At 37.6% G+C, this 12,759-nt stretch overlaps 1 protein-coding gene across 2 annotated transcripts in view; it reads right to left on the reverse strand.

The window, feature by feature from the left end:
• ass1 (argininosuccinate synthase 1) overlaps positions 1 to 12,759 on the reverse strand; it is a 153,886-nt gene that overhangs the window by 17,348 nt on the left and 123,779 nt on the right. For both annotated transcript variants that reach the window (XM_072565748.1, XM_072565749.1), the window contains exon 12: positions 4,997 to 5,128. In XM_072565748.1, the coding sequence (XP_072421849.1) occupies positions 4,997 to 5,128 (132 nt within the window). The remainder of the gene's footprint in view (positions 1 to 4,996; positions 5,129 to 12,759) is intronic.

Below are 12,759 nucleotides of genomic sequence, written 5' to 3' on the forward strand. Positions count from 1 at the left end.
CTAGAGGCAAAATGGTATTGTGCTTCACGTCAGGAGAATTCTTTAAATGCAGTGTGACAAACTAAATTCTATCACTCTCGTGTTCCAAGTTGTATCAACATGGTGCCTTTATTACACAGTTAAGTTTCAGTAGGCCATAGCAAAAGAAAACAATTGCTTTTGTGTCTCAAACCTCAGTTTTCTGTAGTTCTGACACGGTTCTTAAGTAGAAGCACTGGTTACATTGAACAGGGAATCTCTGACAAAGAGTCTGCAGAGGCAGAACATGAACCAGAGTACTTCCACACACCTGTAAACACCATTCCTGTCCAGTCTGCTGTTACTAATGGAGAAAAGTAATTAGGTATTTAGTGTTTCTTAGATAATAAAGGTATGCAAGGCGCTGCCATTCAACTAACCTCTCATATCCTTCAATCACCCACTTAACCTTTTCCCTTTCTTTTTTTTCCAGAGAAGGGCAAAAGAAGCCAACGTATATCACCCTAGTGCTGTTAAAATCCAGGTAAGTCTCCAACCTTTGGCTCAGAATCTCAAGTTAAGTAAATATGGGACTGTCTCAACTCAAATCCTAAGCTTGGTCGACAGTTCAAAAGACCCCTGATAATGACATAAAATCTGTAATTTCAAGTACACATCCTCTGCTAAATGAAACAAATTCAGTGATGTAGTGCAGATATAATTTCCATATGGGTTTATCAAGAAAGGGTAAAAGAAATTTTATTTTAACATGACTTTGCATTGAATATCAAAATGGAGAAATGTTTTATTTCCCAGCAATAGCAATTAGAAAGAGACAAAAAGTATTGTAATCCTTTGTAAACAAGAAGGACTTTTAAAATAAAATAATGAAAACGTTGTACTATTTTCCTCGGATGGTGATGGCTATCACAAGGGGACATTGATTTAAATTGAGGGGCGATAGATATAGGACAGCTATCAGAGGTAGTTTCTTTACTCAGACAGTAGTAGGGACGTGGAACAGTCGTGGACTCTCCAACTTTAAGGGCATTTAAATGGTCATTGTATAGACATATAGATGAAAAGGGAATAGTGTAGCTTAGATGGGCTTCAGGTTGGTTTCACAGGTTGGTGCAACATCGAGGGCCGAAGGGCCTGTACTGTGCTGAAATGTTCTATGCTCTATTTTTGACGATGGAAATGAGAACTTTGCAACTAAAAAACAAACTTTGGCCAAGGATACTGAATGGTGCTTTTGACATCAAGTGAATCATGAGGGTAAGGAAACCTTCTGATGGATCACTGACAGCCCTACATTGGCTGATAATTCAACATTCCTCAATGCTGAGGTTAGACAACAGAGATGAAGAGTGAATTTGGAATAGTTCAAAAAGCCTTTGTATAACTGAATTCAACAGATGTAAGGAGGAAACTTTTCACTGGTAGGAATGATACCTAGTGCAGAGGAAGATGGTTGTATTTGTTGAAGGTCATTCATCACAGTCCCTGGATATCTTCTAATCAACCTGTTCAGAGACGTTATGACACAGATCTGGAGCAAGTGGGACTTGAACCAGGGCCTCCAGGCTCACAGGTAGGGACACAACTGCTGCACCACAACACTCCTTAATACTGAGTGTATCTACACCAGATGGACTGCAGCAATTCAAGAAGATGGCTCATTATTCTCCTCAAGGGCAACTCAGAATGGGCATTAAAATGTTGTTTTTACTTGCTATACTAACATTGCATGATTAAATAAGAAATAAACTGTTTAGGTTGGGAGGCTGACACATGGGAATATTTAACTTTGTGTGAGAAGAGACTACTTCTCAAGGTTGCACAGGCCTTTATCAACTGCCCAGAAGCAGGACAGGGCACAAGATCATTCCATTGACATTATATCACGACTTCACAAATGTCTTAAAGAAAGGTCATTTTTCTGTGATTACTATTGTCCCAGCAAGAACATGGTGCAGTCGCAGTTCACTGCAGTATGAACAATTGCTTCACTACAAAGAAAACGTGTGTGTTGGGGAGGTTTGCTTATTTACACGTACGGAGGTTAGATCTCCAGGTCTAAACAAGTTATTTCTATCAATGATCTCAATCTTCCTTTTCCAAGGCTTGTGCTATTTCTTTGTAATCAACATCCAAACATTAATAAAAATAAATCCTATTAACTTCACGCAGCTCTTTAAAAGACAATAGGATTAAACACCTTAGCTAAACCCTAGGAGGATTTACCAGTTCTTAAATCTTTTTAAAGCATTCACTTCAACAACAGGGAACACTGACAAAAGCAAATAATCCTTGAAGCAAGAGGTAAATTGTAGCATTTTTAAAAATTTTCTCATTGGATGTGGATATTGCTGACTGGGCCAGTATTTACTGCCTAATTGCCTTTGAGATGATGATAGTGAGCTGCCTTCTTGAACCACTGCAGTCTATTTGCTGTAGGTAGACCCACAATGCTGTTCGGAAGGGAATTCCAGGATTTCAACCTGGTGGTAGTGAAGGAACAGCAAGTTCAGAATGGTTTGCAGGAGAACTTGCAGATGGTGATGTTCCATGTACCTACTGTCCTTGTCCAAGATGGAAATGGTTATGGGATTAGAAGGTACTGTCTAAGGATCTTTGGTGAAATTCTGCAGTACATCTTGCAGATACACTGTGCTTTTTTTCTCATCTTCCTACAAAATGGACAATCTCACATTTTCCCAGTTTACACTCCATTTGCTACGTTTTTACCCACTCACTTAATTTATCCCTTTGTAGCCTCCTTATGTCACTTTGACAACTTACTTTCCTACCTATATTTGTGTATTTAGTACATTCAGAAACCATGCATTTGGTCCATTCATCCAATTCATTTGTATAAATTGTGAAAAGTTAAGGTCCCAGCACTGACTCCTAAGGTACACTTTCATTACATCTTGCCAACCAGAAAATTACACATTTAGGCCTACTCTCTGTCTCCTGTCAGTCAGTCAGTCAGCCAGCCAATCATCTAACTATGCCAATATTTTATCCTCGAAATGATTTTTTTTTCCAGGATAATTTTTGATGCAGGACCTTAATCAAATTATTTATTCTTTCATGGGATATGGGATTCACTGGCAAGAAGAGTGCAAGCCATATTGCCCTTGAATTGGATTGGCTTGATTCAACCATGTTAGTATGAGTCTGGGGTCACATATAAGCTGGACCGGTCAAGAAGGAAGACCTCCCTCCCGAAAGAAAACCTGCGAACCACAGATTCTCCACACCAACTGATGATGAAATCATGTTTACTATTACTGTCACTCACTTTTATATTTCAGCTGCAGTGGTCAGGTTTGAATCCATATCCTTGGAGCAGTGGCCTGGCCTTCAGATTACTAGTCCAGTGACATTAGCACTACACCACTTGCCATAACTCCTCTGAACTGCCTTCTTGTAATATGCAAATTCATTGATTTCTCTTTATTCACATACATGTTACTTCTTCAATATCCTGATACTTGCTAGATGCATTTTGGGAGGTTTAATTAGAAAGATTCTTCATACAGAGAACTGCTCATCTTCCAGTTGTGGGGGCACCATTCTGAGCTATTCTAGGTCAATCTCATCTTTTAAAAATCATGATTCTTGACATGGAGAAGGAAAAGAAAGGTGCAAATATTCTTCCACTAAAATCTCAGATCATTGCTTAGAGAGTCTTCACAGACTGCTGACACCCAGAGCTGACGTGAGGGCTAGGATTTTAAAATTAAGTGGGACCCATATCAAGGGCAGACAGACTCAAAGTTTAGTGCAATCTGCCTCTGTAATGATTCACTGCCACGATCCCCATCCTGAACTAATTTCCATGAGGGCAACTGGGGTCAATTTTTGATAGTTACTGCACTATTCAAGCCTCTTTCTCATGTTGACTGAGACTCTCAATTGGCAATGATCTAGACATTGTTGTCCAGACCAATGTGACGAGCTCAGGCCAAGATGGGGAGGGGTGATGGATCACCTGAGAGAACCAATATCCACTTTTGATCATTTGTCACAACAAATGTAACTTTTTTAAATAGTGAAAACAATTTATCTGGACCTTCCTCTGTCTCTTCTCTGCCTTCCCATCTTCACTTCAGAAGCTTCCAGCTCAGCTGGTGGGGATGCTAACCAAAGCCTCTCACTGGCTGTTACATTCATGGAGTATTTTCAGCATTTTCTACGTTTATTTCAAGATTTGCATCATTTGCAGTATTTTGTTCTTAGCTGCATTCCTCTGACAATAAACCAGACAATAAACCTTATCATATTTGAACTCAAGATGTACTTTTGAGCATATATTCACATCTTCTCTAAGAATGTCCAACTCCTCTCTGTAATATTAACCAATCTCACATCTCCTTCAGCTTATTTGCAGCCACAATCCTCATTTATGTTTTTATCACCAGACTGAATACTCCAACATACTCCCAGTTGTTCTCCCGAATTAAACTCCACGAAAACTTGAGATGACCCAAACCTTTGCCGTCTTAATATGCCTTAATTTCCAACAAGTTATATTCCTATCACCTACATTTATTGACCTTCACTGGCTCCCAGTCAAATTCAAACTCCTCCATGGATTTGCCCCTCACTACTTCTAATTTCTTCCAACTAAATTATCTAAATTTCTCTAACTATGGCCTCTTGAGCATCCTCAAATTTAATTACTCCTCTACCTTAGGTTGCCTTGGCCCCAAGGTCTTTCCATCTATTTTTTTTCTCCTCCTTTCAGAGCCTCCTTATGACCCCTCACTTTCAGCAAGCTTTTGGTCATCTGACCTGATATGTCCTTATTCAGTTGAGTTTGTGTGTGCATGTATTTGCATGTGGCATGCACATGTGAGACAAACACCAATAATTCTATGTCGTCTGATTTCCAGTCGAGTCTCTCAAATAGATTTTAGAAAAAAATATGTGCCAATAGAACTGAGGTTTAAGTAGCTTGACTGGGTTATCTTAAAAGCTCTATAGCCCTTAAATTTGATTATTTTCCACAATTTTCCTTGCTTACCGTTGTACAGTTGCTCAGAAAACTTCAGTGACAGTTGCTGTTTGATTTTCCTCACTTCCTTGTCCATGGTGAAGGCCTCAATGTCCATATGAGCTTCATGCAGAATCGTCCCACCTGGGGTCTCATAGATACCTAACCATTTACCGAGAGAAGAAAGAAAAAAGGAAAAGCAGCACAAAAAATTATTGTTGAGTGACAAAAATAATCACTTTTCTGACAGAAACAGAGTTGGGCACCATTCAGTCCCAGCTTGCTCTAAAATGCATCTGTCATTATCTGCTCACTGGGACTCAGACAGTCCACTTCACACCTTGCAGTGAAAATTTCCAGATTCCTTGTTCTATCTGCACTCATTCTGACTAAATGACAGGGTTTAAGCACTGATCCCCTCAATGTATGCCCAGTGGCCTCCCTGAAAGCCTGTAATTAAACAACTGCCAGTGAGCAGAGAGAAACTCAGCTGTGAAAATTAAGCTGTCACCAAGTCCTCAGAGCAGGATCTCCTCTTTATCCGTTCAAAGGGAAAGCACTTGGAAAAATCTGATTAGGTTTGTAAAATACAGCTCTAAACTGCTTCCTAGGTTTACAGCCAGCAGCGGATAAGGAGGTAAAACAAAACCAAGTAGTTTTATCTCTTGGTATGGAAAGTGGTGACAATTCAGTTTATTTAGTTCCCTTAAATACTTCACAGGTGAAAAAGTATAAAAATATTCTTCTGCTCCATTCAATCCTGATCTTCATAATTTAATGTAAAAAAGCAGTTTACATCCCACAAATCAATTTGTTAACTTTTGGATATTATTTTTTATATTTCTCAATATTCTTGTGTATTCCTACTAACAAAATATTAACTGCCTTATGACTAAAGCTCCCGAGTTTGTTTTTGATCTTAATTTTACTTTTATTTCTGGCAGGTTCACAATCGTTATGTTTATAATTATAGGATAATTTAATTAGCAAGAGTATTCTCACAGATAAAGAATTCCCCACAAATTTCAAAACCAGATAGTATTTATAACCCCAACCTAAAGTTATTGGTTTCTTGTTGAGATACAGTTTGACTAAAGCCAGTTATACAACGGTACCTCACCCAACTGACCATTCACTATGCGTCAGCTTCCTTTGATACGGTCAGCACAATATTTAACTGCATGATTGCCGATATGTACATTTCTGACCTCATTCACACATATACCTTAACACAAAAACAACCCTGTATCATCAGGAGCAAGCTTGGCAGAAGTAACAATATGTGGTGTCAAACATTTTCAATTCAGATCACTGTCACCTTTATTACCTTTTATCCCAATGAAGTCAGTAAAGGTGAAATAAAGAAATATATTATATGCAATTGTAATATATCATAAATGCTTAGAACTGGGTTTAAAAACAAAATTCACATTTTATGTTCATTCTCAAAGTCGACATAAAAAAGACAAAAGCTACTTTGCTTATGCCCATCTGGTGATATGCAGATATTATTGCTGTTATTTAGAAATTGGATTGTTCATTTGATAAGTATTGAATGAAGTAAGCACACTGGCACCTAGTCCACAATGAACCAATTTCTTTTGCAAGTCTTAAAGCAAACATTAAACATAAAACAAACACTTGCACAAACAAGCTTAAAAGCAATTCTAGGGATGCCTTAACAGCACTGAACTAAAGTGGACGTGGATGTATTTTTTAAGATGATTGGATTCCTAAATTACATCTTCCTGTACCAGTTTTCCTCCAAGACAACAAATGCAACAAAATTCAATGTGAACACGTTGAATTGAGATCCACCAGTAAAATGGACTATGTTGCTAAGAATTAAGGGAGGTCACGGCATTAATTTAAATTTTTACAATCTCTACCTTCAATATTTCAAATATTCAGGAGGGTTAACATGATGCTTATGATAAATTATGCAGAGAATATAAACTTGAATCATATTCTACAAGCTACAGTATGAAACAATCAGTCAAAACTTCAAATTGGCAGAACAGTGGGTGATCCTCACTTAGAGTGGGACTTTATAAACTGTGATTCATTGTACAATGCAAATTGGATCCTCTCCTACTATTATTTACAATTGTAAGTGTTACTTTATAACCACTTTGTCTTTTCAAGCTGGGACCTCTGGGGGGTTTGAAAGCTTCTGCACAATACAGAAAATGTTAGCTTAATAGAAAGGTAACACTTTCATGATAACTGTATGTTATTTATAACCAACTCTGCAGAGACTCTAACATTTTCAGCCCATTAAGTGGGAGGTGTACAAGGTGCTGCTCCATGATGCTGAGGCACAGGTCATCAAAGACTGACCTACAACTCAACAAAAAAAAACAAAAAAAAAGACTTGTAAAATGATTTGTAAAGTACTATTTCTATAATGACCACATATTTCAAATATTTCTTTTAAAATCCTACTTGAAAATGTATTATTCTCTCCCTGATGTAGGAAGATTTCATACATAGGAAAATCACAAGCCAGTTAAATTTGTTTACAGTTTCATGAGACACAGCACAGGAGGAATTCATCCCCACAGATTTTAAGTCCCCTCCTTCACAACCCACATTCTCAGTCTGAGAGCATATTCTGTCTGACAGCTTGCTCTCAAGATAGAGCGATATCTTTGTAATCTCTTGGAGACTGGCAATTTAGTGCCAATTTTGTACTGAATTATAGGCAGTTTTGCAACATAGACCAGTAAGTACAAGGAACTGTGCTGAGACAGCCAAAACTCATTTCATAAAAGACAGTTGCATCCAGGTCAATGAGGAAATTTTCTTCTTTTTGATCTGTAGTGGATTCATACCAGATGACCACACACTAGGAGTGAAATTGGCACCTGTATATGCTAATAACACAAAATGGACAGATAGTGAATTGGCAGCCACAATGATGAATTTTCTTTTCCATTTCCATCACACAATCAATAATCAGTCATAGGAATGGCCTCATGAATAGGGTAGTGAAATTGAAATTCTTCAACTCACTCATAGGAATAGGAGTAGGGCACATTCAGCTCCTAAACCTGTTTCAATATCCTTAACCTCATATACCTGTCTTTATATTTTAAAAAGTCATATTGATACAATGGGACTGAAGAGATTGACATTGTTGCAATGTTTTAGGGAAGAAAGAATTGGAACATTATTTACCCTACACCTGGCCATATGGCCGACTGAAGAATGCATAATACTGATACAGTTCTGGGCCTATCCCAGAAGTAAAGCTCCTGGAGTTGTGTCCTACCTGCCAAAAATTTCCAATAAATCAGAGACTGGCATCTCTTCAAATGATTGATCAGGTCATTGGGAAGTTGGTGTCTTCTAGTGATGTTCTATCAATCTTGGCTCGAGGACCAACACAGACCCAAGCACAGGTGAGTTGTAGAAAGGTGGTCATGTGGGGGAGGTTTGGTTGTCAGCAGCAATGACAATGAGCACTTTTTTCTTGATGCTTCTTAGAATGACTGCAAATAAACATTCCAGGTTTTGCTTTTTGGACTTCCTGCATAGGGTTGTTTGACATTAATTCCCAGAGAGAGAAAAAGTGAGGACTACAGATGCTGGAGATCATAGTCAAAAAGTGTGGCGCTGGAAAAGCACAGCCGGTCAGGTAGCATCTGAGAAGAGTCGACGTTTCGAGCATAAGCTCTTCATCAGGAATGTGACAGATGGCCCAAGGGGGCTGAGAGATAAATGAGAGTGGGTGTGCGGCTGGGGAGAAGGTAACCTGGAATGCAATAGGTAGATGAAGGTGGGGGTGGATGATGATGATAGGTCAGAGTGGAGGATGGAGCAGATAGGTGGGAAAGATGATGGACAGGTAGGACAGTTCAAGAGGGTGGTACCAAGTTGGAGGGTTGGATCTGGGATAAGGTGTAGGGAGGGGAGAAGAGGAAACTGGTGAAATCAACATTGATTCTATCTGGTTGGAGGGACCCAAGGTGAAAGATGAAGTGTTCTTCCTCCAGTCATCGGGTGGCTAGGATTTAGTGGTGGAGGCGGCCCAGAACTTGCATGTCCTTGGCATAATGGGAGGGGGAGTTGAAGTGGTCAGTCACAGGACAGTGGGGTTGTTTACTGCAGGTGTCCCGGAGACGTAATCTGAAAAGTCCCACAAGTTGGCGTCCTGTCTCCCCCTTACATTAATTCTCACACACTTAACTGCTGAGACAGGAAGGTGACAAGGTGGCAAGGTACCCATCTGCAGCCCTCCTGCCTGGTTAAGTGCCCACCACCAAGGGAGGATATCAAATTCCACCCAGATTCAATAAACTTGAAAAGTCTTTCATTCAAAATGGCATCCATTTCCCTGATGAGCATAATAAATTCAAAATTCTTACAACATATGGCACTTACTTTGATTGTGACAAGTGAGGTTACAATCCTATATATACACACAAGGTTTTTAAAATAGTACATGCTTTCCTAATATCTATCTTATTTAACACTACAAATTGGAGTAATTCACTGTAGATAAAGCCTAAACACAGTCAAACACTCTAGGAAGAAAATCACTTGTGCAAGGTAGTGTGTTTTTAGTTTCATCATAACATGCTGAATGAATTTTAAATGTTTTTCTAACTGTTCTTTTTACCTGAAATTCCAAATATAATAAGTCAAGCAGAATATTTTTTACAAACTCGTAATGCTTTGTAAAACAATTATTAGTGGTGTGCTGAAATGCAACACTGTGTAAGGAATTAAAGATTGTGCCAGGGACACAAGTCAATTCAGAGCATTATTCCTTTATTGCAATAGTGGAGATTTTTAATACTCTTTTCTGTTAAGGATAGGGTGGCTTGAGAACTGAGGAATGCCTGATGAAGTCAGTCAGATTTAGCAAAGACACTTAGACTCTAACAGGATATTAATCAGCAGAAAAGCAACATGAGTTAGGAGAGAGTGGAAACAGATTGAAGGCAGTCACTGGAAAATGGCATCATTTGGAACGTTGAAATTTGTTTTCTCTTTCCTTCCAATTTTTACATTTTTTTTTCTTCAAAGCTTAGAGGGGAAATTTCTGCCAAGTGCAATAGTAACAATTGTTTAAGCGGTTTTCAGCCAAATTTGTCACATCTATCACAGTCAACAGAGCATAAAAAAATGAATATTCTATTAAATTGTAGTTTTCTTACCCATTACACTGAGTGAATCTGACAATTAGTTTATTGGTGGATAAACAAAAAAAAAAGATGGGTAAGTAAACTTTGGAAGCTTGTAATCTTCCCACATTTCAGTCTAAAGCATGTGAATTCTAGTCTTCCATCAGGAAATGAAGGATGACACGTGTAAAAATTAAGTAATTGCCTGTCAGAACTAAGTCAAATAATCTGTTCATTTCATGCTGATAGGCACTCAGCTTTATTGCAGATTTTATGCACTGCAGGTCCCTGATGTTCTCTAATGAGCAAGGATATAGTAAGAGACCAAAAGCTACAAGAGTAATACCTGGTTTCACTCAGTTCAATTCTTTGTAAGGGAAAAAAAAAATCACAAAAATCATAATTTTGCTCAGGGAAACAGAAGATATGCAGCAACTAAACTGCTTTCAAATGCCTCTGCTTTCACATGAAATTTAATGATATCTGAAAAAATAAATGTGCAAGGCCAGCATTTCTTGCTCATCCCTAATTGCTTTTGAACAGGTAATAATGAGCTGCCTTTCGGAGCTGTTACAGTCTGGTTAAGCAATCAGACATGCCAACAGTCAGGTCAGGTTCTTTTCTCTGCAGTTTGAGTGACACATATTTTCATTTTCTCAATCAAGACAAATACATTTGCTGGACCATATTTTAAGCATTAAGTTAAGAAGAAATATTGTATCTTATCATATGTCTCAGACATGTCCCCAAACACTTTCACATAAAATGAATTAATTACACAATCACGTCTATGTATGTAAATATGTCAGTGAATGTCAACCATATTGCAGTCACATGCAGGCCAGGTAAGTAGATTTGCTTTGGGAAGGCCATTAGTGAACCTGTTGGAATTCTATGATCACAGTATATGGTCACTATTAGACTAGGTTTTCAATGCAGAAAGTCATTGCAATCAAATTTCACCATCTGCCATGGTAGGATTCCAACTCATGCTCTCCAAACAGCAGCCTAGGGTTCTGGATTATTAATCCAATGACATTACCACTATGCCACCACTCCACATTAATAAATCAACTAATATAGTGAAAATAACAGCTCGACAGTTTGACCTGACTAGGAATGTGAAATCTGTGCTAAAGACACACCTCCTACAGCAAAGCATTATTCAAAACTCTAAAAAAGTTTGTACTTTTATGTTTAGCATCTAGTTCTTTCCCCTCACAAGCTTTCGTACCCATCTCAATTTTTGTATGTGGCCAGTACTTTGCTGTATTTTATTTCCTTGTCCTCTGAAGCTCCTACATTGTTCAATATTCAGTTTCTTACAATAACTTGATTTCCAATACCCCGAATTTTCCCTCTGCTCTTTCAGGTATTTTGGGGCTGTGGAACCCAGATTCTTGATATGGAAAAAAATCTGACTGTTTTGATTTCTGAAAGGAATATACTAAGTACCAAAATAACCTCGTATTTTAAGATAAGGTATCAATGCGAAGGTAATAGAAAACCTGATTGGGTTGAGTGCCTGTTATCCTTTTTGGGAAGATGCAAGTTGGAATTAAGATGGATCATTAGGGAGATCTCGACATCAAGCCTGGGTTGACAAATGTGATCGGAGTATCTTAAACCCTGCACCAAGTCTCACTATAGCAAAAATACAGAAGGAAATGATTCCATATTATAGGTTCCTATAGTTAATAATATTATACATTCACATCATGAAAACTGTTCAGTTTAGCTAAATTTATACTGAACTATAGTTAAACCATTATTTACCATTTATTGGGAATGCACTTTTCTCATTTAATGACTGATCCAAACCTAGACACTAAACAAATTTTACCAGAGTTGTTGACATACTAAATTAGAGAAATCAGATTAAATATGGAAGTTTACAGGTGAAATTAAGAAAAATGTAACAAATGAAATAAGATAAATGATAGTTGGCAGCTTCAATTCAATGCAAAAATCAGTAGATTTTTTAAAAAAGGATCGTAAGATTCAGAATGTAAAATTACAGAAACTAAAGCTATGAAGTTTTAAGTAAAGGTAGAAAAACAGTTTTTTTTAAAACGCCTCGGCAGTGAAAATAAAGGAACAAAATTGTGTTGAATTTGTACAAAGGATTGGTAATATTATTGTTGGAAATTGTGTGCAGCTATTTGCAGTCCATTATAGAAAAGATAAGTATTCCAAGTTATAATTATGAAGAGAATTTGTTTTTATTTTTCACAACAACAAAGGAAGTAAAGGGAAGAATTTAAGAGATTTTCAAAATTACAAATAGCTTCTCCAAGAATAAATACTGAATGATTTGCTAGTGCTTGACAAATTGATAATAAGATCAAACGGAGAAGCTCGAAGTGGCTTCACACAGCCTGTTATTACAATATGGAATGTTCTACCATGAGTGACTACTGAAGCTCAGTCTAGGGCATTATTTAAAAGGAATTTGTGCAAGTACTTGAAAAAAAAATGTATATGAAAGGATGTATGAGAGAAATGGAATTAGAGTAAATAACTCCAATTTGAGGAACTAGCACCAGCAGAGACACAATGACCTCCTTCTGTGCTACAATTTCTATGACTTCTAAATTGAAGTATTAAATTAAATATAGCAGAATTAAGCTAAATATCACAATAATGCAAAATTCTAAGGTT

This window comes from Chiloscyllium punctatum, chromosome 49, assembly GCF_047496795.1.
Source record: "Chiloscyllium punctatum isolate Juve2018m chromosome 49, sChiPun1.3, whole genome shotgun sequence".
Classification (NCBI taxonomy): Eukaryota; Metazoa; Chordata; class Chondrichthyes; order Orectolobiformes; family Hemiscylliidae; genus Chiloscyllium; species Chiloscyllium punctatum.